General features: G+C 42.2%; 1 protein-coding gene and 1 long non-coding RNA gene across 6 annotated transcripts in view; one reads left to right on the forward strand and one right to left on the reverse strand.

Moving 5' to 3' along the window:
• The window catches only part of LOC308470791, a 40,648-nt gene extending 26,188 nt beyond the window's left edge, over positions 1 to 14,460 (forward strand). For 2 of the 3 annotated variants that reach the window (XR_013982644.1, XR_013982645.1), the window contains exons 3-4: positions 5,178 to 5,281; positions 5,707 to 6,441. This is a non-coding gene — a long non-coding RNA (uncharacterized lncRNA). Of the gene's footprint in view, positions 1 to 5,177; positions 5,282 to 5,706; positions 6,442 to 14,315 lie in introns of those variants that run through there. The other variant, XR_013982643.1, reaches the window with a different exon arrangement.
• Positions 1 to 21,716, reverse strand: part of SFMBT1 (Scm like with four mbt domains 1) — an 81,003-nt gene that overhangs the window by 21,075 nt on the left and 38,212 nt on the right. For all 3 annotated transcript variants that reach the window (XM_080994179.1, XM_080994180.1, XM_080994181.1), the window contains exons 2-8: positions 20,801 to 20,953; positions 17,191 to 17,285; positions 10,115 to 10,355; positions 9,196 to 9,284; positions 6,994 to 7,240; positions 5,650 to 5,747; positions 4,161 to 4,262 (exon numbers count right to left, since the gene is read on the reverse strand). In XM_080994179.1, coding sequence (XP_080850305.1) covers positions 4,161 to 4,262; positions 5,650 to 5,747; positions 6,994 to 7,240; positions 9,196 to 9,284; positions 10,115 to 10,355; positions 17,191 to 17,285; positions 20,801 to 20,828 — 900 coding nt within the window. In that variant the 5' untranslated portion in view covers positions 20,829 to 20,953. The remainder of the gene's footprint in view (positions 1 to 4,160; positions 4,263 to 5,649; positions 5,748 to 6,993; positions 7,241 to 9,195; positions 9,285 to 10,114; positions 10,356 to 17,190; positions 17,286 to 20,800; positions 20,954 to 21,716) is intronic.

Here is a 21,716-nt window from a genome sequence, read left to right on the forward strand (position 1 = left end):
TGTGTGGGTGTCTGAGGGCCCTGCTCCTTCCTGCTACTCACCATCTGGCCCGGGGCGGGGCCTGAAGGACTCACAGGGACTGCTGCGTTCTGCTGCCCAGGAGGACTCTCCTGTGTGAGTGTCTGAGGGCCCTGCTCCTTCCTGCCACTCACCATCTGGCCCGGGGCGGGGCCTGAGGCCTCATAAGGACTGCTGCGCTCTGCTGCCCAGGAGGACTCTCCTGTGTGAGTGTCTGAGGGCCCTGCTCCTTCCTGCCACTCACCATCTGGCCCGGGGCGGGGCCTGAGGCCTCACAAGGACTGCTGCGCTCTGCTGCCCAGGAGGACTCTCCTGTGTGAGTGTCTGAGGGCCCTGCTCCTTCCTGCCACTCACCACCTGGCCCAGGGCGGGGCCTGAAGGACTCACAGGGACGGTTGTTGTCACTGCTGCTGCGACCCAGGGGGATCCGGAGTGGCGCAGAGTCTGTTTTAAAATGTTCCTTTTCTTTTCATTTTTTTGTATATGTGGGGACGGGGATGGGGGTGGGATGGATGTTTAGTTGGGAATTTGTTTGATTTTAATGGATTTGTAATTTTTATAGTTTTTCATTTGTATTGTTTTTTGTTTTCTGGGGTTTTTTATTGTTTTAAGGTCTTATTTTGTTCTTAAGGGGAAGGGTCAGGGCTGCCGGGGAGTGGGTCCCAGCCAACAAAATGGCTGGGGTATGTTCCACGGAGGGGGATGCGCTGGGACAACCGATCTCAGTGATCACGGGTAGGAGGAGGAGTTACGCTAAGACCAGACCATGTCATTACAGAGGAGGCAGGTTTAGTCGTTGTCTGAGGACTATCCCTGCCTCCGGGTCTGGTCCTGTCCGGACGGATACTAGAATCAGCAAGGGATACCCACATAGCCTGAAGGTGCTGCTGTGCAATGCCAGGTCAATGATTCATAAGACCACTGCCATCCATGACGTGATCATGGATGGAGGATTTGACCTGGCTTGTGTAACAGAGACTTGGTTGGATGAAGCAGGTGGGCCTGTTCTTGCCGCTGCTTGTCCACCAGGTTTCTCTTACGCACAGCAACCCAGGCCCTGTGGGCGGGGAGGGGGGGTTGCAGTGATTTTTAGGAAGTCATTAGTTTGCACCAGGCATCCTATTGGGAAGACCCAGTTCTCTGAGTGCATGTTCTGGAAGTTGGGCAATAGGGGCAGTACAGGATTCCTTTTGGTGTACCGACCTCCCCGCTGCACCAAGGATTCCCTGCCCGAGCTGCTTCAGGTCGTGGCGGATGTTCTCCTGGAGACACCTAGTTTGGTTGTCCTAGGGGATTTTAACATCCATGCCGACACGACCTTACAAGGGGCCGCTCGGGACTTCGTGGAAAGCATGGCCTCCATGGGGCTGTCCCTGAATAAGTTTGGCCCAACCCATAGCCACGGACATGCCTTGGACCTGGTGTTTACCTCCATGGATGTTGGTGTTCTGACACTAAGTAAAAGCGAAACAAAAGAAGTGCCATGGTCAGACCACTTCCTGGTGCAACTTGACTTCTCCGCGACCCTTCCCCTCTGCAGGGAGGTGGGACCGATTCGGATGGTCCGCCCCCGCCACTTAATGGATCCAAATGGTTTCCAGAGAGCGGTAGGGGATGCTTTATCCCATGTTGATGGCCTTTCAGCTGATTCCCTGGTGGCCCGCTGGAATGTGGAGTTAACCAGGGCTATTGACTGTTTGGCTCCGAAGCGCCCTCTCCGATTGCATGGAGCCCGGATGGCCCCGTGGTTTTCCACGAATCTGAGGGCAATGAAACAATCGTTGAGACGGCTAGAGCGCCGGTGGCGGATGACCCATTCTGAAGCTGACCGGACACAGGTTAGAGCTCAGTGTCGAGCCTACCAAGTGGCGGTAGCGACGGCGAAGAAGGCTTTCTTCGCCGCCTCTATTGCATCTGCAGAAAACAGCACCAGGAGACTTTTTCAGGTGGTCCGCAATTTAGCGGAACCACCTGCTACATCGGGGCCCAATACGGGCCACATGATCTCCTGCAATGATTTTGCAAAGTTTTTTGCAGATAAAGTCGCTCAGATTCGGGAAGAGGTAGACGCCACCGTGGGAGCAGGGCCGGGGCGGGGGAGTGCTAGAGTCCTGTCTAGTCAAATTGTGTGGGATCAATTCCAATCTGTTACCTCCGAGGATGTGGACAGGCTGCTTGGACGAGTGAAACCAACCACCTGTCTCCTTGATCCTTGCCCATCCTGGCTTATAAAAGCTAGCCGGGAAGGGCTGGGCGATGGGCTTCGTGGGGTGGTGAATGCTTCCCTCCGTGAGGGAGCCTTCCCAGACCCGCTGAAAGAGGCGGTTATTAAACCGCTTCTTAAAAAACCATCTTTAGATGCGGCCACGATGGCCAACTATCGCCCAGTCTCAAATCTTCCATTCCTGGGCAAGGTGATTGAGCGAGTGGTTGCTGAACAACTCCAGGCACGCCTGGAAGAAGCGGACCATTTGGATCCCTTCCAATCGGGATTCAGGCCTCATCACGGGACTGAAACTGCCTTGGTCGCACTGGTTGATGATCTCCGGCGGGCTAGGGACAAAGGTGAGAGCTGTTTCCTAGTTCTGCTGGATCTCTCAGCGGCGTTTGATACCATCGACCATAACATCCTTCTGGACCGTCTTGAGGGGCTGGGAGCTGGGGGCACTGTCATACAGTGGTTCCGCTCCTTCCTCCTGGGCCGTGTTCAGAAAGTGGTGGTGGGGGATGAGTGTTCAGACCCTTGGGCTCTCACTTGTGGGGTGCCTCAGGGTTCTGTCCTCTCCCCCATGCTTTTTAATATCTATATGAAGCCGCTGGGAGAGATCATCAGGGGGTTTGGACTGGGTGTTCATCAGTATGCAGATGACACCCAGCTCTACCTCTCCTTTAAATCAGAACCAGTGAAGGCGGTGAAGGTCCTGTGTGAGTGTCTGGAGGCGGTTGGAGGATGGATGGCGGCAAACAGATTGAGGTTGAATCCTGACAAGACAGAAGTACTGTTTCTGGGGGACAGGAGGCGGGCAGGTGTGGGGGATTCCCTGGTCCTGAATGGGGTAACCGTGCCCCTGAAGGACCAGGTGCGCAGCCTGGGAGTCATTTTGGACTCACAGTTGTCCATGGAGGCACAGGTTAAATCCGTGTCCAGGGCAGCTCTGTACCAGCTCCATCTGGTACGTAGGTTGAGACCCTATCTGCCCGCGGACTGCCTCGCCAGAGTGGTGCATGCTCTGGTTATCTCCCGCTTGGACTACTGCAATGCGCTCTACGTGGGGCTACCTTTGAAGGTGACCCGGAAACTACAACTAATCCAGAATGCAGCAGCCAGACTGGTGACTGGGAACAGCCGCCGAGACCATATAACACCGGTCTTGAAAGACCTACATTGGCTCCCAGTACGTTTCCGAGCACAATTCAAAGTGTTGGTGCTGACCTTTAAAGCCCTAAACGGCCTCGGTCCAGTATACCTGAAGGAGCGTCTCCACCTCCATCGTTCTACCCGGACACTGAGGTCCAGCACCGAGGGCCTTCTGGCGGTTCCCTCACTGCGAGAAGCCAAGTTACAGGGAACCAGGCAGAGGGCCTTCTCGGTAGTGGCGCCCTCCCTGTGGAACGCCCTCCCACCAGATGTCAAAGAGAACAACAACTACCAGACTTTTAGAAGACATCTGAAGGCAGCCCTGTTTAGGGAAGCTTTTAATGTTTGATGTATCATAGTATTTTAATATTCTTTTGGAAGCCGCCCAGAGTGGCTGGGGAAACCCAGCCAGATGGGCGGGGTATAAATAATAAATTATTATTATATTATATTATTATTCTGAACTGAAAAGAAAGTTACTTTTACAACAAAAAAACCGAGGGGGATTGCCTATGGACATATGTAATTTATAGTGAGTACTGCATATGGGTCATTCATTGAAATAAATCATGAAAGAACAGAAGACTCAAAAGTGGGGACCTCATTAAGGAACTCAGGAAACATGTCTTTATTTCCTAAGAGCACTGAGTGTACACAAAATTATATTAAAGTGAACAGAACCAGAAAGTTACCTTGCTGATGCCAAAATGGGAAGATGGAAAAATAGAATATGTTTAAAATGTTACATCTTGGAGCCAGAGAACTTCAGAATATAATTGGGTACCTTTGTAACTGTGGCTGGCGAGATGACAAAAGGAGCTTTGGGATCAACAGCTTCTAACTTCATGTTGACAGAGAATGAATGAATTCCAACAACAGGTTTGTCCTAAAAATGACAACACAAAAATTTTAAATTATCATTGAGGTCCTTTATCATTGAAACAGAAAATTCTTCAAAGTAGAAGAGATGCCTAGTATCTTCCACTAGCACAAGAGACGACATAACCTTATCCTTTAATATTTCAACAAGAATCACACTAGTTCATCCTGGCATTTCAAAAGTTATTTCACTTACAGGAAGCCAGCAAATGAAAGTTGGCAGCAATTGCTCTCTTACTAAAATGGACATTACATTTTCAGTTCAGCGAGACTGGGATTTGACATAATACTTTTCACCCAGGAATTTCTAATCTGCAGCATAATGAAGGCATTTAGAAAACTCTCCTGGTTCGTAGAGAGACCATTTAATGTAAAAACAAAAAACCAGTCCAGGAAACTCTTGTCACTTGAAATTGAACAAAATGAACTAGATCTCTAGCACAGAATAAAATAAGTATAATGTCACAGGCAATCAACCGTAACTTTGCTTGGTTGGGATAATCTTATTTCTGAGAGGCCTGCAATTGATGATGTTTTCGAAAATGTGGGAGGTCACTTAGGGCAAACGTAGGTTAATGGGAAAATATACCACAGAATCCGCATTAACTCTATATACTGCCTTCTAGTCAAAGGACCAAATCATAGACTTCCTTTTACCCTTTGACCTAGCAAACTAAGACCAACCTAGAGTGTCATATGTACTGTGCCACCTAGAAACCAAGTTAAGACATAAAGAGCATGCAGTGGTACTACCTCTCTCCACAGTTATGGAGTGTGGTGCCTCTGAAAAACATGGCGAAGTCAAAACACCTTTAAGAAAGTGTTGCAAAACTCTTATTTGGTTTGGAATTTTGTGTCTGTAGCTGGAGGAGTCAACACTGTACCCATTTTATTTGATTTTAATATGTCATGTCTATTTCAGGTGCTCGTTTACCTCAGCCTATAAGACCCAATGTGCAAAGAACTTCATGCAGCTTGAGCAACAGAAGGAACCAAAACCCAGTGGAGCCTACTGATGGAGGAAAGGTGATGATTTTCACTGATTCCCACTTCCCTTGCCCCCTTCCATACTATTCCAAAAGGGACCCCAACCCATAGCTGTCAACGTTTCCCTTTTTAAAAGCAAAATTCCCTTATCCCGAATAGGATTCCTCGCAAGAAAAGGGAAAAGTTGACAGCTATGCCCCAACCACCCAGAACAGCTTCTCAGTGGGCGCACAACAAATGACTCTGAAAATCACCATCCTTCCCTGCTTTCCTCCAGCAGGAGCGTTTTGTGGGTGGAGTTCAACTGATGTGAACTCTGCATCTAGGTCTTTATATTTAACCATACCATTTGTTAAAAGCACTCAGGTCGGGTGTAGTGATCCGATAGCAAATTCCAGCTCTTGTACCTTAAATAGATCAGTGGGAACCAAAGATTCTTCTTCCTCCTCTTTTATTTTTTCTAGAATATCCTGCCATTCTGCTTCAGTCTTCAAATGCCTAACAGCTTCAATAAAAGAATGGTAGTCTGAGTAAAGTGCCACACTTTTAAAAATGAGTCCATTACACTACACGACTAAGTCAACGATCTGAAAATCAACTCAAAAGTTACAGAGAGGGTGCCATTTCCCCTCCCCCATTGAACACTCCCTATGAGCCCTACATTGAATGGTTTTTAAATTGCCCGCAATGCATGCTTGCATTTTCCACTGAGACTTCCTTTTAATAGTTCTTATGCAAAATCTTTTAATTGCTTTTTCACATAAGCAGTTTGGAGATGGAGTTGGAGGGGAGGGCAAATTGCTGATAAGGAATCCTTAAACTTATCTCCAGTGCACTATTTATGTGTGCCCTTGGGTTGCGGGCCTAAAAGTGAATCTTCATGCCCAGAGTGTGAGCAGAGCAGAGCATGTGTATTGCTCCAAGTTTATTCACAGACAACAAAAGAACTACCAGACTCTATGTATCTAGAGCAATTTGCCTGTTTTCATGGCAATTGTGTCTGCAGCTCAGATAAACTTTAAGAAGAAAATGCAAAGCCTCCAGGTTTGGAACAGTCCCATGCTATTCATGTGATGTCGGCGAAGACACAGGATGATTTCTGACTAGACTGAAAGTTCCTTAAATTGAGACCACAGAATAGTGTTTGAGGCTAATGAAAACAAGCCCAAGGGAATACAAAGACAAATTCATGTATGCAAGCATTCTCTCTTTTTTCTGTGCCTATTTTTCCTTATTGTATAGCTCTGTGTAGCATAGCATACTAGCAAATGCCAAATCCCAGAGATTCTCTGTTTGGTCTTGTCAATATACCCCAAACAACAGACAGGGGTACAATATAGGGAAATTTACGTGTTTTTCTATTCTTTTAAAATAGCTGCTCTGAGTAGATGAGTATTGTTGACAATTCCAAAAGCAAGTACAAGTGTGTGTGTGTGTGTGTGTGTGTGTGTGTACCTCAGTTTTTGAGCATCGAACGTTTCGGTTTTCAAATGCTGAAAATCCGGAAGTAAATGCTTCCATTTTCGAATGCACCTCGGAAGTCGAACTTCTGAGGCGGCTTCCTGTTTGAGTTTTCCATACGTTTTGAGGCTGCCATATTGAGTTTCCAATTTTCAAACGGTCTTCCGGAACGGATTACATTCGAAAACCGAGGAACCACTATTGTGTGTGTGTGTGTGTGTGTGTGTGTGTGTGTCAAAACACCAAAAGCTTCAAACCTTGCACTCCAAACTGAAAATGCAGTTTTATACCTCGTGGAGGTTCAAGGATGTATCCTTGTTGAGTTGCCCAGCCCACTGGATGGAGAAAGGGATCCAAATAGAACATCCATAAGTCATACTGATCTAAATCTCCGAGTCCTTCATAACGTAGTTTGAGCCTTCCACCAACATTTTCCAAAACATTGACTATCCAAGCTCCTAGAGAATCATTCAAGTGCTGACATTCTAGTCTTGAACCAGGAGCAATGAGGTCCAAGGGATTATTCCCTCGATGGAGCTGTGGAGGAAAGTGGGAAAAGGAAGATAAATGGTAAGCTATCCAATCACCTGCCTTGAAAAGCTATCAAGACAAAATATCCATCTTCATTGCTTAAAGGTAAAGGTACCCCTGCCCGTACGGGCCAGTTGTGTCCGACTCTAGGGTTGTGCGCCCATCTCACTTAAGAGGCCGGGGGCCAGCGCTGTCCGGAGACACTTCCGGATTACGTGGCCAGCGTGACGAAGCTGCAGCTGGCGAGCCAACACCAGCACAGCACACGGAAACGCCGTTTACCTTCCCGCTATAAAGCGGTACCTATTTATCTACTTGCACTTAGGGGTGCTTTTGAACTGCTAGGTGGGCAGGAGCTGGGACCGAAAGACAGGAGCTCACCCCGCCGCGGGGATTCGAACCGCCGACCATACGATCGGCAAGTCCTAGGCACTGAGGTTTTACCCACAGCGCCACCCGCGTCCCTTCTTCATTGCTTATGCTGAGTTATGCACAGACATCAACTATGAATACTGTTGGGTCAACTAACAAGTTATCAGGAATTCTGGCAAGATGTGGAAATGTAGTCCTATTTCCTATTCACGGCACTGCAGCTTCCACTTAAAAGCTTGATAGGCACACAGTTAAGATCATGGTAATTTGTAATTCATATAGGGAGTAGGAACCAGCATTTGTCTTCATGCTTTCTTATCAAGCGATTTCAAAAACAATTTGGGGCTGGAAAAAATGACCTACTGTTTCCTTTTAAAATGCTTACGCAACTTTATTTATAAGGGAAAGATTAGCAAATACTATTGGTTGCATTTGTTTTAGGAAGCCCACCTTTGTCATATTGACTCTCTATAAATATATTGTTATGCACTCTATCCATAGTCAGATCTACTTTCTCAGCCTTCTGTCTTTGTGATGCTAGTGCCTATGACACAGGTTTGTGATTACTGCCAGGCTTGTGATTACTGTGGAAGGACAAGCAATCTGCCATTTCCTACCATCCATCCCATTCAGACCTTGAAATCATGTCGGTGGTTATAGGCAGAATGGTTGGTTACCTGGGTTATCAACCTTCTCTTTAAGCATGTACCCTTTTGAACTGGAACTCATTGGTGTTCCACCAGTTTCCTCTCTTCCAGGGGATAGCTGAGTGTCTTGTGTTTTAAACAAATTATTATGTTTTAATACTTGTATTATTTTCACTAGATACCACTGCTAGGCTGTTTTGCTGAAAGATTAGCTTCCCAAAACAGCAAAAAAAGTATAAGAAAACCTAGTAATGGAATCTGAATTCACTAATTAGCCCACATAATCACAAATTAATAAATAATAATAATTTATTTATACCCCGCCAATCTGGCTGAGTTTCCCCAGCCACTCTGGGTGGCTCCCAACAGAACATTAAAAACACGATAAAACATCAAACATTAAAAACTTCCCTAAACAGGACTGCCTTCAGATGTCTTCTGTAAGTCAGATAGTTGTTTCCTTGACATCTGATCTCTGGCTATCTTTGGAAGTATGGGGGGAAACTTTTCCAGTTCTACCAGAACAAAATGTTTTTCTTTTACATAAAAGCAAGAAAGCAAAATAGGTCGGCTACATCAAAAGACCTTCACTGGAGGAAAAACACCATTTTGAAAGTGTGTAGTTTTAAAAATAATAATAATAATAATAAATCATTAAAGTATATTCTAAGAAGGGCCATGTCCCATTGAATTTAACATAATTTAGTTCTGAGCAGACATGGTTAGGATTGCTGCTTAAATTATATGTTTACATTTTATTGTGCCCTTTTAAAGGTGAATTCTCAGCTGTCAGAATATTCACTTTGGTAAAAGGAAAAATGAAGTTGTACCAGAAGACTATTGTAGCCGCAAAGTCTAACACAAAGGGCTTTAATAGGTATTGGTTTAAGACGTAATAAGAGCGAAGTATTTTTATTGCTGCCGATCCATGTGCACACTTACACCTTCTAGAAGAGTGGCAGGAGCACTGCATGCTCCTTTCAGAGTCTGCTGAAGGAATTCCTCCTGGTTAGAAATTTTATCTTTGATGCCTAAAAGGGGAAAAAAATGTTGTTCAGTATTTACTCTTCCTATCTTATAATAACGTAGAATAGAGTTATATTTATGCTGGGGAAAGTCAACAGCAGGGGTCATGTCCAATCTTAAGAAGATTTGCAACTTTTGCATTGCTCAGCACCAGAACTTGAAGTTAGTAACATTTTTTTTTGTGATCTCAACGATCATCTTCCTAGAGGTCAAGCAGAGGAATTGAACTATCACAAGCACAGAGACAGATAGTCATTACAAATATGAATGGGTCCAACAGGTACATTAACAAATAGCCAAGTGAAAAACAGATTCATCTACAGCTGTTTCAGCCAAGTGATGATAGTGTTTGCAGGTGTAATCGACACAAAGCGATTCTTAGTAGAAGTTTATGGACAGCTGAAGAATATCCATTCTTAAGGAAATCAGCCCTGAGTGCTCACTTGAAGGACAGATCGTGAAGCTGAGGCTCCAATACTATGGCCACCTCATGAGAAGAGAAGACTCCCTGGAAAAGACCCTGATGTTGGGAAAGATGGAGGGCACAAGGAGATGGGGACGACAGAGGATGAGATGGTTGGATAGTGTTCTCGAAGCTACCAGCATGAGTTTGACCAAACTGCGGGAGGCAGTGGAAGACAGGAGGGCCTAGCGTCCTCTGCCCCATGGGGTCACGAAGAGTCGGACACGACTAAACGACTAAACAACAACATGGACAGCTGAGCACAGAAGATTATGCAAAAATCTTTAAACAGGGCTTTGTCTCCTGCAATATATATCACCTTTAGGAGGTTTACTTTATTGAAACATTCTTCTCCCCATGGTGGACTGTTACCTTCAGGCACTTTGAGAGTCTTCTTGTTCTGCTCACACCACCCAATTGGATGCAAGTCAGCTGTCATGATGTCAAACCAAAAGTCTGCCTTCCTGTCCTCTCCATACCCATCATATCGCAATAGCAGTAATGGCCCACAAGTGGTAATGATTGTAGCAATCCAGTATGTATCAGGGCCAGGTTTGACAGCAACCTCTATTTTCATGCCTGGTGCAAAGCCATTTTGCAGGCTAGTGTCCACCTAAAAAGAGAAAGCAAGCAACACATCAATGCATGGCTCCATGGTTGCAATTTGATCACTTAATTTTAAAAACATTTTGCATGGATCTGGAACAACTTTTTTTAAAAAACACAATGATGTAGAAACCAAGGAACAAACTTTTTTGGGGATTTGCTTTTGGTCAATGAAGAACCAACTGACAATGGGGTACATTGGGAAAAATTGGCCACAAGATCTGGACACAATGATAAATGGCAAAGCAGAAGTAACGTTTACTTATTTCAGAAGATTTTATCTCAACACCCAAAGGTAAGTGAACACAACACAGCTAGAAAACACCAATGACAGGAGTGGGCAATTTAAAAAATAATTCTAAAATATCCATTGTGTGCTATCCAAACTCAGGAGAACAGATTAAATTTAACAGACCAATTAGGATGCAGAAAAAGCTTTTTAGTGATCTGGTGACCAAGTGAAAATTGTATAAAATGGATAGAAAGGTGTTACTAAGGATTGGTAACAAAGGAATCTGTGCTTCTCAAGACAAAACCAAACAAATGTGGATTAGGAAGGAACATCAAAAATAAGGAGTTTCAAACCTATCCCAAGAGAAAGGCAATTAAGGTTAGATGACAAACATAACTGTGACTTAGAAGGCAACTGTGATGCGCAAAATTGTGAGAAAAATTCAACCCTGCAGCTTATGATGAAAACCTATCAGTCCTTGAGTTTAGACATTGCATAAAAAGGAGACTGAGAAGAGTAATTTACATCCTATAATAAAGCAGGACAACGTTAAAAAAAAAACACCCCACCTTAAACCTACAGCCAATAAACAATTAATTGTTTATTAATTTATTAATTAATTTTAAATGATCATATGAGTTACTTTCCTCTTCAGCTGACATTAACAAGGCCAATCATATGTACATAACCAGCTCCAGCACTTTAATCTCATTTCTTGGGGGGGGGGGGGGATTAGGAAGAAAAGAGAAGCTTTCCCATGCATTTCAGTGTCAAGCATTCAAACCTCTCTCTTTGCATACAATATGTGTAATAAGGAAGCCATTATTAACTAAATTTGATTCCATTACTGGGTTAAATAACAGAACAGTAATAGAATATAAAATTCTGACGCTTTTAAGTTTGGCATGAAAACTTCAATGCTTTCTCAGCACAAAATATAACCTCCCTTTCCTTACCAGACAACCCCTTTTCAAAATCCTATTTTTATTTATCTGTGTGCCACAGTACAACATACCACCAAATGATCGCCCCCAACTTGAATTAAAATTTTACACTTGTAAATCCTACTTTCCTCTGCATAGGAAAGAAAAATTGCTACACACTGATCCTTAACAGGATAGCATGTTCAATAAAATAACTATTTGCTTCAGGAGTAAAAACAGCATGTAATCCTCTCCCCAAAACAGAACCGAAGCTGGTGTCCCTTTCCATTAGATAAGCAAATGAAATTACTCTGCAGCATGTCATATGTATCAGGTTAGCTTCAAATCCAATCTACTGTTGTATTTTACACTGCGTTAAAGGAGAAGTGTGCCTGCTATCATATACTGCCCTCCCCTTCTTTCCTGCAAGCATGGCATGAGATGCATCAAGCAGTTGAGGCAGAATCTGTTTCCTAATATGTCACCCACGACAATGCAAGAAAGGAAAGAGAGAATGAATCCCTTTCTTCTGAGGACATCTATGTGGCAAACATAGTAGGAACAGCAAGAGCAAGAAGAAGGAAAAACAAACAATTACAAGCACACACAAAAAAGGATTCACATCTTATTTGGTACAAATATTTGTGGCTGGAATATTTGTGGATTAGAAACAAGATACAGTACTTATTATAAACTTGTCACTCATGCTCAAACAGCACCCTCTTATGGCAGTCTGGTAAGATTGCAGTGGGATGAAGAGCGAAGGGAACTAATTTCGTTCTTTTTTATTTGTGAGGGCATTCACTATGAAAAAAATAGTTGCAGGTGACCAGCTGTCTAGGAATGCAGGCATCCAAAATATAATCTGTAGATGTGACTGCAGCAATTATAATACTGACGGATTAATTAATTGATAGATTTATAACTGTTTAACTATTTGTAACTATTTAAAAATAGTTAATTAAGCACACCTCTTTTCCCCTGGCTTCTAATGGTTGCAAACTTCAGACCAGAAGACATATGTGAATAAGACTAAAAATAACTTCCTGATTTAAAGTGTGGCGATTTAGACAATTGTGTGTGTAGCTATCTATCTATCTGCATATTACTTTATAGTGACCATATTCACATGTAATTGTAAACGAAGAAACCTGTTAATAAACCATACTGTGCATAGTTACTCCCATTTCACTCCTCCCCTAGAAGGAAGAGGCTTAATTCTGCACCAGGAAGCTTAATTTTGCACCTGAGCTCAGAATCGTGGTGTCTTTCTCAACAAGCCGTGACTGTTAATCCGACTTGTTGTTGCCTTGCACATCAAGGCTTGCTAACTACAAACTACCATCCCAGGTTCAGATATTACACTAAGCACACACCCTCTCAGTTTGTTTGTCTGTTCATGCCAAGGGGGGAGCAAAGCAAAAGCAATCAAGCTACATGCACCAACACGCAGCACATGCACAGTACTGTGGCTTACTAAACTAAACTTATTGGCTTACTGTTAAGCAAGTGGAAAAGCAAATTGATTAAGGGGAAAAAATATCTTCAGAATACAGCCCTAATAGAATTGCAACCCCAGTTGCATAGAAGACTGCAAAGGTATTACGTTAAGCCTGCCACAGGTTAATTACAGGGCAAGTATAGTTTGCACAGGTTCACAAAAGGCATTGATTTAGCCACAAGAGGGCAACCTTAGTTCTGTAAGGATGAAGCAGAAAGGTGCCGGTATAGATACTGAATAATTTGTGAACATGGAGAAACAGTGTTCCAATTTGGCTTAAATCCTTGAAGCAGCAAAGGCTTTAAATCTGTAAAGCAACAGTTTAGCTGAGTAAAATCGCGAGTGATATCCCAGCTTGAACTTTGCCCAATTTAAAGTATTTTTTAAAAAAACTCCCTTGGATAGTCTGCAGTTGTGATGGACTTTTAAACAACAAAACAAAAGAGCAACCCAGCCAGAAACTGAAGTCAGAAGCTACTTCAGCATACTTCCCAAGTGAAATATATTTAAATATTTACTACGAAAAGTAAAAAAATAAATAAAAATAAAAAAGCCATGCCAAGAACAAAGCTCTATATTGCTGGGCAACCACAGCAAGCTTTCTGCCCATTCTTCAACTCCCATCTTCCACAGGACTATAGCCCTTTATTTATTAGTCCCTTCTGTAGGCCCTTCTTTCACGGATGACATGGGGCCACATCCATTTCCAAAACTACTTTGAGTTTCAACAGCTTTTTTTTTTAAAAAAAAAAAGCCTTGTCCCTGGTACATGCTACTTCTGCTGAGCCACACATGGTTGTCTCAGCAACTCTACTGGGCTATTTATCTACTTGCACTTTGACATGCTTTCAAACTGCTAGGCTGGCAGGAGCAGAGACCGAGCAGCGGGAACTCACCCCATCGCGGGGATTCGAACCGCCAACCTTCTGATCGGCAAGTCCTAGGCTCTGTGGTGTAACACACAGTGCCACCCGCGTCCCAAATACCTCCTTAGAAAACGTTTAATTAAAAAAATACATTTTTATGTTATAAAATCAAAATAGCAGCAAGAATATTTTACTAGGGAATACAGAAAACAGAGGAGAAACAAAGGAATATATATATATAAAGGTATATTTTAAACGAAAGAAAAAATAATTATAGTTTTTACAATTATTCTTGGAAGGGGGTCCTTTAAGAGTATCTGACCAGTTTCTTCAGTATTATTTCTAAAGAGAAAGTGTGACTAGGGAGGGCGGGGTATAAATAAATTATTATTATTATTATTATTATTATTACTACTACTACTACTACTACTATTACTTTCCTCAGCACACCTGGATCAAGTGGATGCTAACAAATTTCACTGAATCAAGAGCTACCCAATTCACATGTCACAGATACAGGCTGCTGGTGGAGCCTGCCCGGTTTTTGTATATTTGTAAGGAAAAATAAAACCATGCTGTTTGACCATAAATGCCTCGTACCTACTTCATTTATAAGCCTTAGTTTATGAGTTAGCTTTTCCAATATTGCTATGCAGTATGCCACACTTGATAATACTATGTGTCCAATGTGGCTCCCAATAACTCTTTCTAAGTCCAGGCTATAATCGCCCAGCTGAAGTGAGCAAATTGCTTATTAGGTCCTTATTAATTAAACCCAAGTTATGTTCCATACACAAGTTTAGGAGGGCGAACTGAGGTGTTATTTGAAGATTACTATCCCCACCCCCCCAGAAAACTATGTTCCAGAAATCCTTAATTTTCTTACAGTCCCACCACATATGGAAATAAGTTCCAATTCAGGTGCAGTCCCTCCAGCCTTTTATCCTCCATTTATTCTGTGCTGATACTGATTTGAAGGGTGATTTTATCCAGATGTCTCTCCAAGCCGATTTATCTGTTTGTATTTTAAAATCCTGTTCTCAGGCATCCTTTAAACCCTGTGTTATACATGTATCAATATTTATTAGAAGATATCCGGCACCTTCCTTAATAACTGTTCCCAAGCAGTTAACTGTCTGGTTGCAGCTGCTTTTACAGCTGCTTTCGCTATAAATGATGAAATTTCATTCAAAATAACCATTTGTGATTTCTTGCAGAATGGTCACTACCAATTTCTTTGGTCAATGGAATATATATTTTTTATAAAAATTGCACATTCCGCAAAACTTTTCCACTTCCCAATCATTAATATACCATAAATATATCTTTATTATTAAAAGGAAGTGGTAAATCATGGAGATCATAGGGGAATATGCTGGCATTAATATTGTCACCTTACTCTACTAGATTTTAAAAACTGTTGATAGAAATTTGCTTATAATACAGTATATGTTCCTAAGTTTAGATTTTGAAAATGGATGAACTATTAAGGGAATTCTGTCTATCTCATACTGTTCTCAGTACACCCACTGTTTAGTGTTATCATCACTGATGTATAGGACCAGATGTTTAAACTGATGTGTCTCATAATACAGGGGAATATTCGGGATTATACATTCACCATGCAAGGACTGCTTATATAACAATGGTCTTTTAAGCCAGGGTTTCTTACATTGAAATATATAGTATTTTAATTTTCTCTGCCATAGGCAGAGCTGTTCCAGAAGGATCCAAATGGGTAATTATTGAATCAGATATGTCACAATCATTTCATAGCTTTTAGCTATGAGTCTATCCATCAATGAAAATTTCTTCTGGCTAACACTCTATTTTGTAATTTTATACCAAATAGGGCCAAATTTTTGAAAAAAGAGGTTTATTAAGGTTTTTAATATTTTGGATGCCAAAATATCTAAAATTATGATGGCATATGGGGATATTTAATTATTTAAAAACAAATGTTTTGGTGCTTCAGGGCTCAATGAAAATTCAAACTATAATTTCTTAGAATTTACTCAAGTCCTGCCACCATTTTAAATGCTTCTAATTCAGCAAGCAATGGTTACACGGCTTCTAGCGGTATCGCTGTGGTTATATCAATGTAATCAGTGTATAGTAAAATATATATATTAATGTCCCTTACCCTGCACTGTATTTAAATGTTTGGATGACCTTATACTTTTATTGCCACAGATCACTTCCTGGTGGTGAGCAAAATCCTTCTCCAGCCAAAGAGGGCCCATAGCACAAAGCAGAAAGGGTGGCCTCAAATCAACACTCCCAGAACAGCCATGCCTAAACTTTGTGAATGGTTCTCTGATTCCATTGAACAAGCTCTACTGAACTGCCCCAGTGTTGAAGCAAGGTGGAACCACATCAAAGAGGCTAGCTATAACACGGCTATGCCTTCTTTTGACAAAAGAGAGCAGCAGTTCGCCAACTGGTTTGAAGCCAGCATTAAAGATTTAAAATAGAACCCTGTCTCCGGTAACAAGTCACTGTTCAGGGTGTCATTGAAAAAGTGATGCAGGTGGGGAACTAAAATATCTTTAAACTTTTTGTAAAATAACCCTGGTACCTGGCAACTTGTTAAGCTGCCTAATATAGCTTCTACAGTCAAACCTGATCCCGAACACCTCCATTTTGGAACGTTTCAGCTCCCTAACACCAAAAATCCGGAAGTAAATGCTCCAGTTTTCAAATGTTTTTCAGAAGCCGAATGTCCGACGCAGTTTCCGCTTGAGTGCAGGAAACTCCTGAAACCAATTGGAAGCTGTGCCTCGGTTGTCGAACGTTTCAGAAGCCGAACGAGCTTCCGGAACGGATTACGTTCCACAACTGAGGTTTGATTGTACAACCTCAACCACTGTTATTTGCACATATAAGGAGCTACTAGTTTCTTATTCCAGCAGAGAAAGTTCCACAGACTAGCGCTGGATACAACCTGTTGCCCGTATAGGGCATTTGTACGAACTGCAAGAGATCTTATTCCGCACCAAATCACAGAAGGACAAAGAATCAATGGCCACTCTCTTTGAAAGTATGAACATTAGCCATTATTTGGATTGATCTCTAGCACCAACTGAAACACAAGGGCTGCCTTGTAAGGCAAAGGACAGAAGCTCCCCACTAATGCCATATCCCCCTAATGGGACTTGTGAAGACATTTCAGAAGGCCAAATATAGGAGCAAAAAACCAAAATTTTGATTTCTCAAGCATACGAAACCAAAAGAGCTTCTTCACATTATGGCTCTCTGGGGATTAGAACTCAAATAATGCATAAAAAGAGAGAGGAGAGGCTGACCAGATGCTCACTTACGTGTTTAAACGAGCCATGAGGTGCTGCTGTTGCTCCTGTATCTTCCAAATACTCCTCCCAATTGAATTCTGCTTCTTCCACACCTGATCCTGCATCTGTAATAAGCCAGAAAAAACACACAGTAGCTTTTAGGAGAACTACCGGTTTGCTACTTTAAATTCCTTACTTGTGAAGGGGTTGCTTTGGAAATACACTAAATGAGTATATTAAAAAGCCAGATGGACACCTTGTTTGTTAATACAGGTTTAGGGAACCTAATAAAACTATGCAAATATTCTGATGTATAATGCAACCAGAGATAAGGATGTCAACAAATTCCAGAATACTGGGAGTGGGAGACTACTTAAGATTGTACAAAGTACAGTGAGAAATTTGACGCTACAGATGCCACCTGTCCTGATCCAAGCCACTTATGTTAGCAGCCAGTGTGAATTACTGAAGTCCCCATGTTGATTTGGTGTCCTTGACACCCAAGATGTACTGAGGGTACTTCGGTAAGAAAAACCACTTGAAGAGGTACAACACGTATCAAAAGTAATTGGAATTCTGTGAAAAATAGGAACTATCTGCATGTTAAATTGGCTGAAAGCTCAGCCAAAAACACGGAACAGCAATCAAGAAAATGGCAGGAGGAAAAAAAAGAACATTACAGTAAAAGCTTAGGTGGTGGTCACTAAGCAACTTGCAAATACATGAGGAGAGGGCAGCAGCTCCTTCACAAACACATTTGATTTGTGACTTATGTCTGTAAGTAGTACACCCTTGATTTAATATGTGACAGGATCAATCCTTAAACAGATATATAGCTCACAAGGCCTGGCTGGGCTCTCTTTCCTTAACAGCTATATGTAACGCTCTCCACTCCAAAAGTAATGCCTCACGGATGAGTAGATGGGCTTCATTAGCTAAGCTCAGACTGACTATACAGTTGGTGTCAGATTTTGCAGTTACCATTTCAATTTGTGTAGCTAGTTTGCTCTCACCAAAGAATAACTTCTGTCATGATTTTGAATGCACTTAGACACCTTATATACAGCAGGTCAGGTGTGTGCTGAGGTGTCTATATGGGAAAGATGGATGGTATTTTACAGCACAATCTTACACCCCCACCCCCACCCAGTAACAGAACTCAATTTTTTAAAAAATACATTTTGTTATATGAAATCAGATCTGAATTTGAGAGATCATAAACTCTTGCTTTTGCTTATTCCTTTTGTTTTTGAGCCAACACACTAGTCCCCAAACAGTATTATGCTAACATTCTGGATACCTGAATTGATTTCTATGGGGCGCCAATCACTTCCCCATTAGGGAAGACCAACATAAAAGGCTTAAAAACAGGCCAAGAAGCTCCTTCTCTAAACAGAGGGAGTTTCACTCTAGACTTCTCTTTGCATAACTGGCTAGAGCTGCTTTCCTAAATGTCAGTCACTGCTATGACTTCATTCATTGGTTATCAACGCTGAGAAGACAGGAGTAGGCCAGCTTTCCACAAACAAATGAGACTGTATGTTTTGCTTCACCTCCATAAATGCCAGAAACATTTTGTTTAATGGAATCTGAGAGTCGTGGCTCATGTGGGTGGCAACTGCTCCCTCACAGACACCTATAGGGACCAGGTGGGCCTATGAGCATTCTCTAACATTACCCTGCACTGTGTGCCTTTTCCTGCCCCTTTGAGCAACTTGTGCTCATAAAATAGTGACTATTTTATGTATAAGTGGGTCCTGCCTGGAGGTGTGGCTGAAGATTGGCAGGAGAGGTGTTGTAGCTGTGCCACTGGGGTGGATGGAAGGGGGGGCCTTGGGAGTCATATTGTATGCCGCGTATGAGCATGCAGAGGGTGTACCCCCATCGTTGAGAGTTCATGCTCTGCTTCTGGATGGGTAGCATGTGGGCATCATTGCCAGCATAGGCACTGATGGGTGGGCTATGGCGGCATTTCCAGAGACAATGAACGTTTCTCGCTTTTATGCTTTTTTGTACTTTCTCATTGTGCGTCTCCCCCATCTCCTCTTTGGCTGAGCATACACTGGAAACTGCACAGCTGATGTAGCAGTAGCGTATCTCCTGTCCTGACACAATGAGAGTATAGGATTGCTCTGTTAGTACATAACCAGCTTCACATATAATTCCTTTGTGTAGCCTGAAGTCTCCTTAATTGCATCTTATGTAACTGAAAAATATGCATACTTGTCAGAGAAGAATTTCAGGAAACTCTCTGTCAAGTTTGCAAATTCAAAGGCATGTTGTAGTAAGAAATTAAGCTGCATGTTATTATTTATAATACCTGAGCAGTAAACACTGGGTTGGGCTGGTTATGAAATGCAGAACAGCAATAGTACTGCCAATGCTGTACTCAATTCTTTAAGGACTAACTCTTCCTCTCACAGGAAGTGAAGTGGGTAGGGAAAAAGCCAAATTTGAACATTAATGAAAGATTCTAACACTTCCAAGTCTCTATTTATGGCAGATTGCATCACCCACATTCAATATACTGCATGCAATGTTACTCGCTTTGTCAGCATATTTATTCCTTGAAAGAGAAAAGGCCACACACTCTCAAAATGTACAGCTCACAGCATTTGAGGCCACAGAATATGAAACCACAATAAGCATTAGCAAAGTTCCACATTCTGTACTTACGTGTGGTTTGTGATTATATCAAGAAGAATCACACAATTCAAGCTCTTATGTGAGAGAGCTCATCACCTATGCTCCATCTAAACAAGTTCTGTGAAGTGGGCATAAACTTTAAGAATAATTTCTGCAAATTCAAAGAAGCGATAGCTGTAAACTCTATACTTGTTTAAAATGCGGCAGCAGGAGGACAGAAATGAAAACGAAAACACACTGGCTGGGTTTAGACATGATAAAACAATGAGTTGTGGTTTATGCACAAGCCTTGCGCTTGTGTGCCCATCCCCTCCCTGTTCCGCTCTAGCGTGAGGAGATAAGCTTTTGCTTCCACCTGCAGAAACACAAATTATCTCTAAACCCTAAACTCTGGTTTATCACAACTATGGTTAGTTGAGACAAGCCAGCTTTGCAACCCATGGTTAGAAGATGGCTTGTTTCAAATACCTATAATTAAGATGAACCACAATTGTTTGGCTTCTGACTCAATGATAAACTGGCTAGTCTACATCAGAATCAAAGCTTCCAAACTCACCCTCCAAGTCATCGTGGAGGAAAAGAGGTGAAGGAAGAAGTATGTGAGCCCAGAGGGAGGCTGGGCTCATTCTTTTAATGATAAGCCTTTATTATGCTGTACCAAAATGTGGCCATATAGCCACAGCAAGCCAGAGGTGAGGCACAAGGAAACTCTGCATGAGAGGAGAAGCTGTTTAGATCAGCTGCTGCTGAAAGATGCTTTTGAGAGCTACAGGCACACTGCAATGTTAACACAAGTGCAGAACACACATAACTGAAGAGGAACTTCAGCAATGGTCTTCATAGCCCCTGCCTTTGAACTTTAAAGCAACTTTACCCATGGCTTATCTTTTTAATCATCTGTGTCGCAAGTATGCAAAACAAGGTTAATTTGTCCAGAATAGATTTACAACTGAGAAGATACCTGTTGGAACCCCAGGTGCCATAATTGCAGTACCTGTCTCATGCTGCTGTTCTCCATTCATCTCCACAGCAATCTGGCAATAATCCTTGGGAGCAGGAAGTAGAGAAAGCCAACCAGTCACTGCCTTGATCTCATCTGCTCTCAGTGTCTTCGCTTCTACAGGCTTCCAGGATGATCAGACAAACACTGCAGAGGAAAAAATTTAAACGTGTTTTTGTTTGTTTATAACTCCGGAACAACTAAACGTCTCCTTCTTACATTTGTGGAATAAGAACACATTTTAGGGAAAAAACAGAGGCCACATCTATTCCACTTCCAAAAGGCCTCCAATTTTAAATACAATGTAGAATTATCTTTATAGACATGCTGTGATATATTGCCCATGCCTGAAAATGGCAAAAAAGCAGGGTTAAAACAAGTTGATTATTGCTGTGAACAGGAATCATTTCACTTACATACATCTTTCTCTTGCCTACTGTACATAAATAACATCTCACATCTATTCTGAATTTTCATGTGCCACTAGAGTTCTGACTAGATTGTATAAAGCAGTTTTATTATAGACAGAACTCAAGTGGTGGTACAAATAAAATGCTTTTTACGTGAGTAACATCCACTGTATCTTTAATATCTGTCAAATTTTTGTATGAGGAAATCCGAAAATAATTCTAGTGTCTTTGATATAGAGAAATGGCTTTAATTTGCTCTGTAAAACAGCATGTATATTTTCAGCAATATACAAGTAGTGTGGTTATTAGCAATAAAGAATACTTTGCCAATGATACTTTCCTGGCAATAAGGCCTTTTGCAAAACTGTGTGCATTTCTCTTAGCAGAGATATGCCAGAACTGCTCAGTTAGCCCTTTTCAGAGAGAGAGAGAGAGAGAGAGAGAGGGAGGGAGAGAGAGAGAGAGAGAGAGAGCGCCCTCTCTTTTTAGGCAGGTCTTCT

The sequence above is a fragment of the Podarcis pityusensis genome, assembly GCF_964106645.2.
Source record: "Podarcis pityusensis genome assembly, chromosome: 2".
Lineage (NCBI taxonomy): Eukaryota > Metazoa > Chordata > Lepidosauria > Squamata > Lacertidae > Podarcis > Podarcis pityusensis.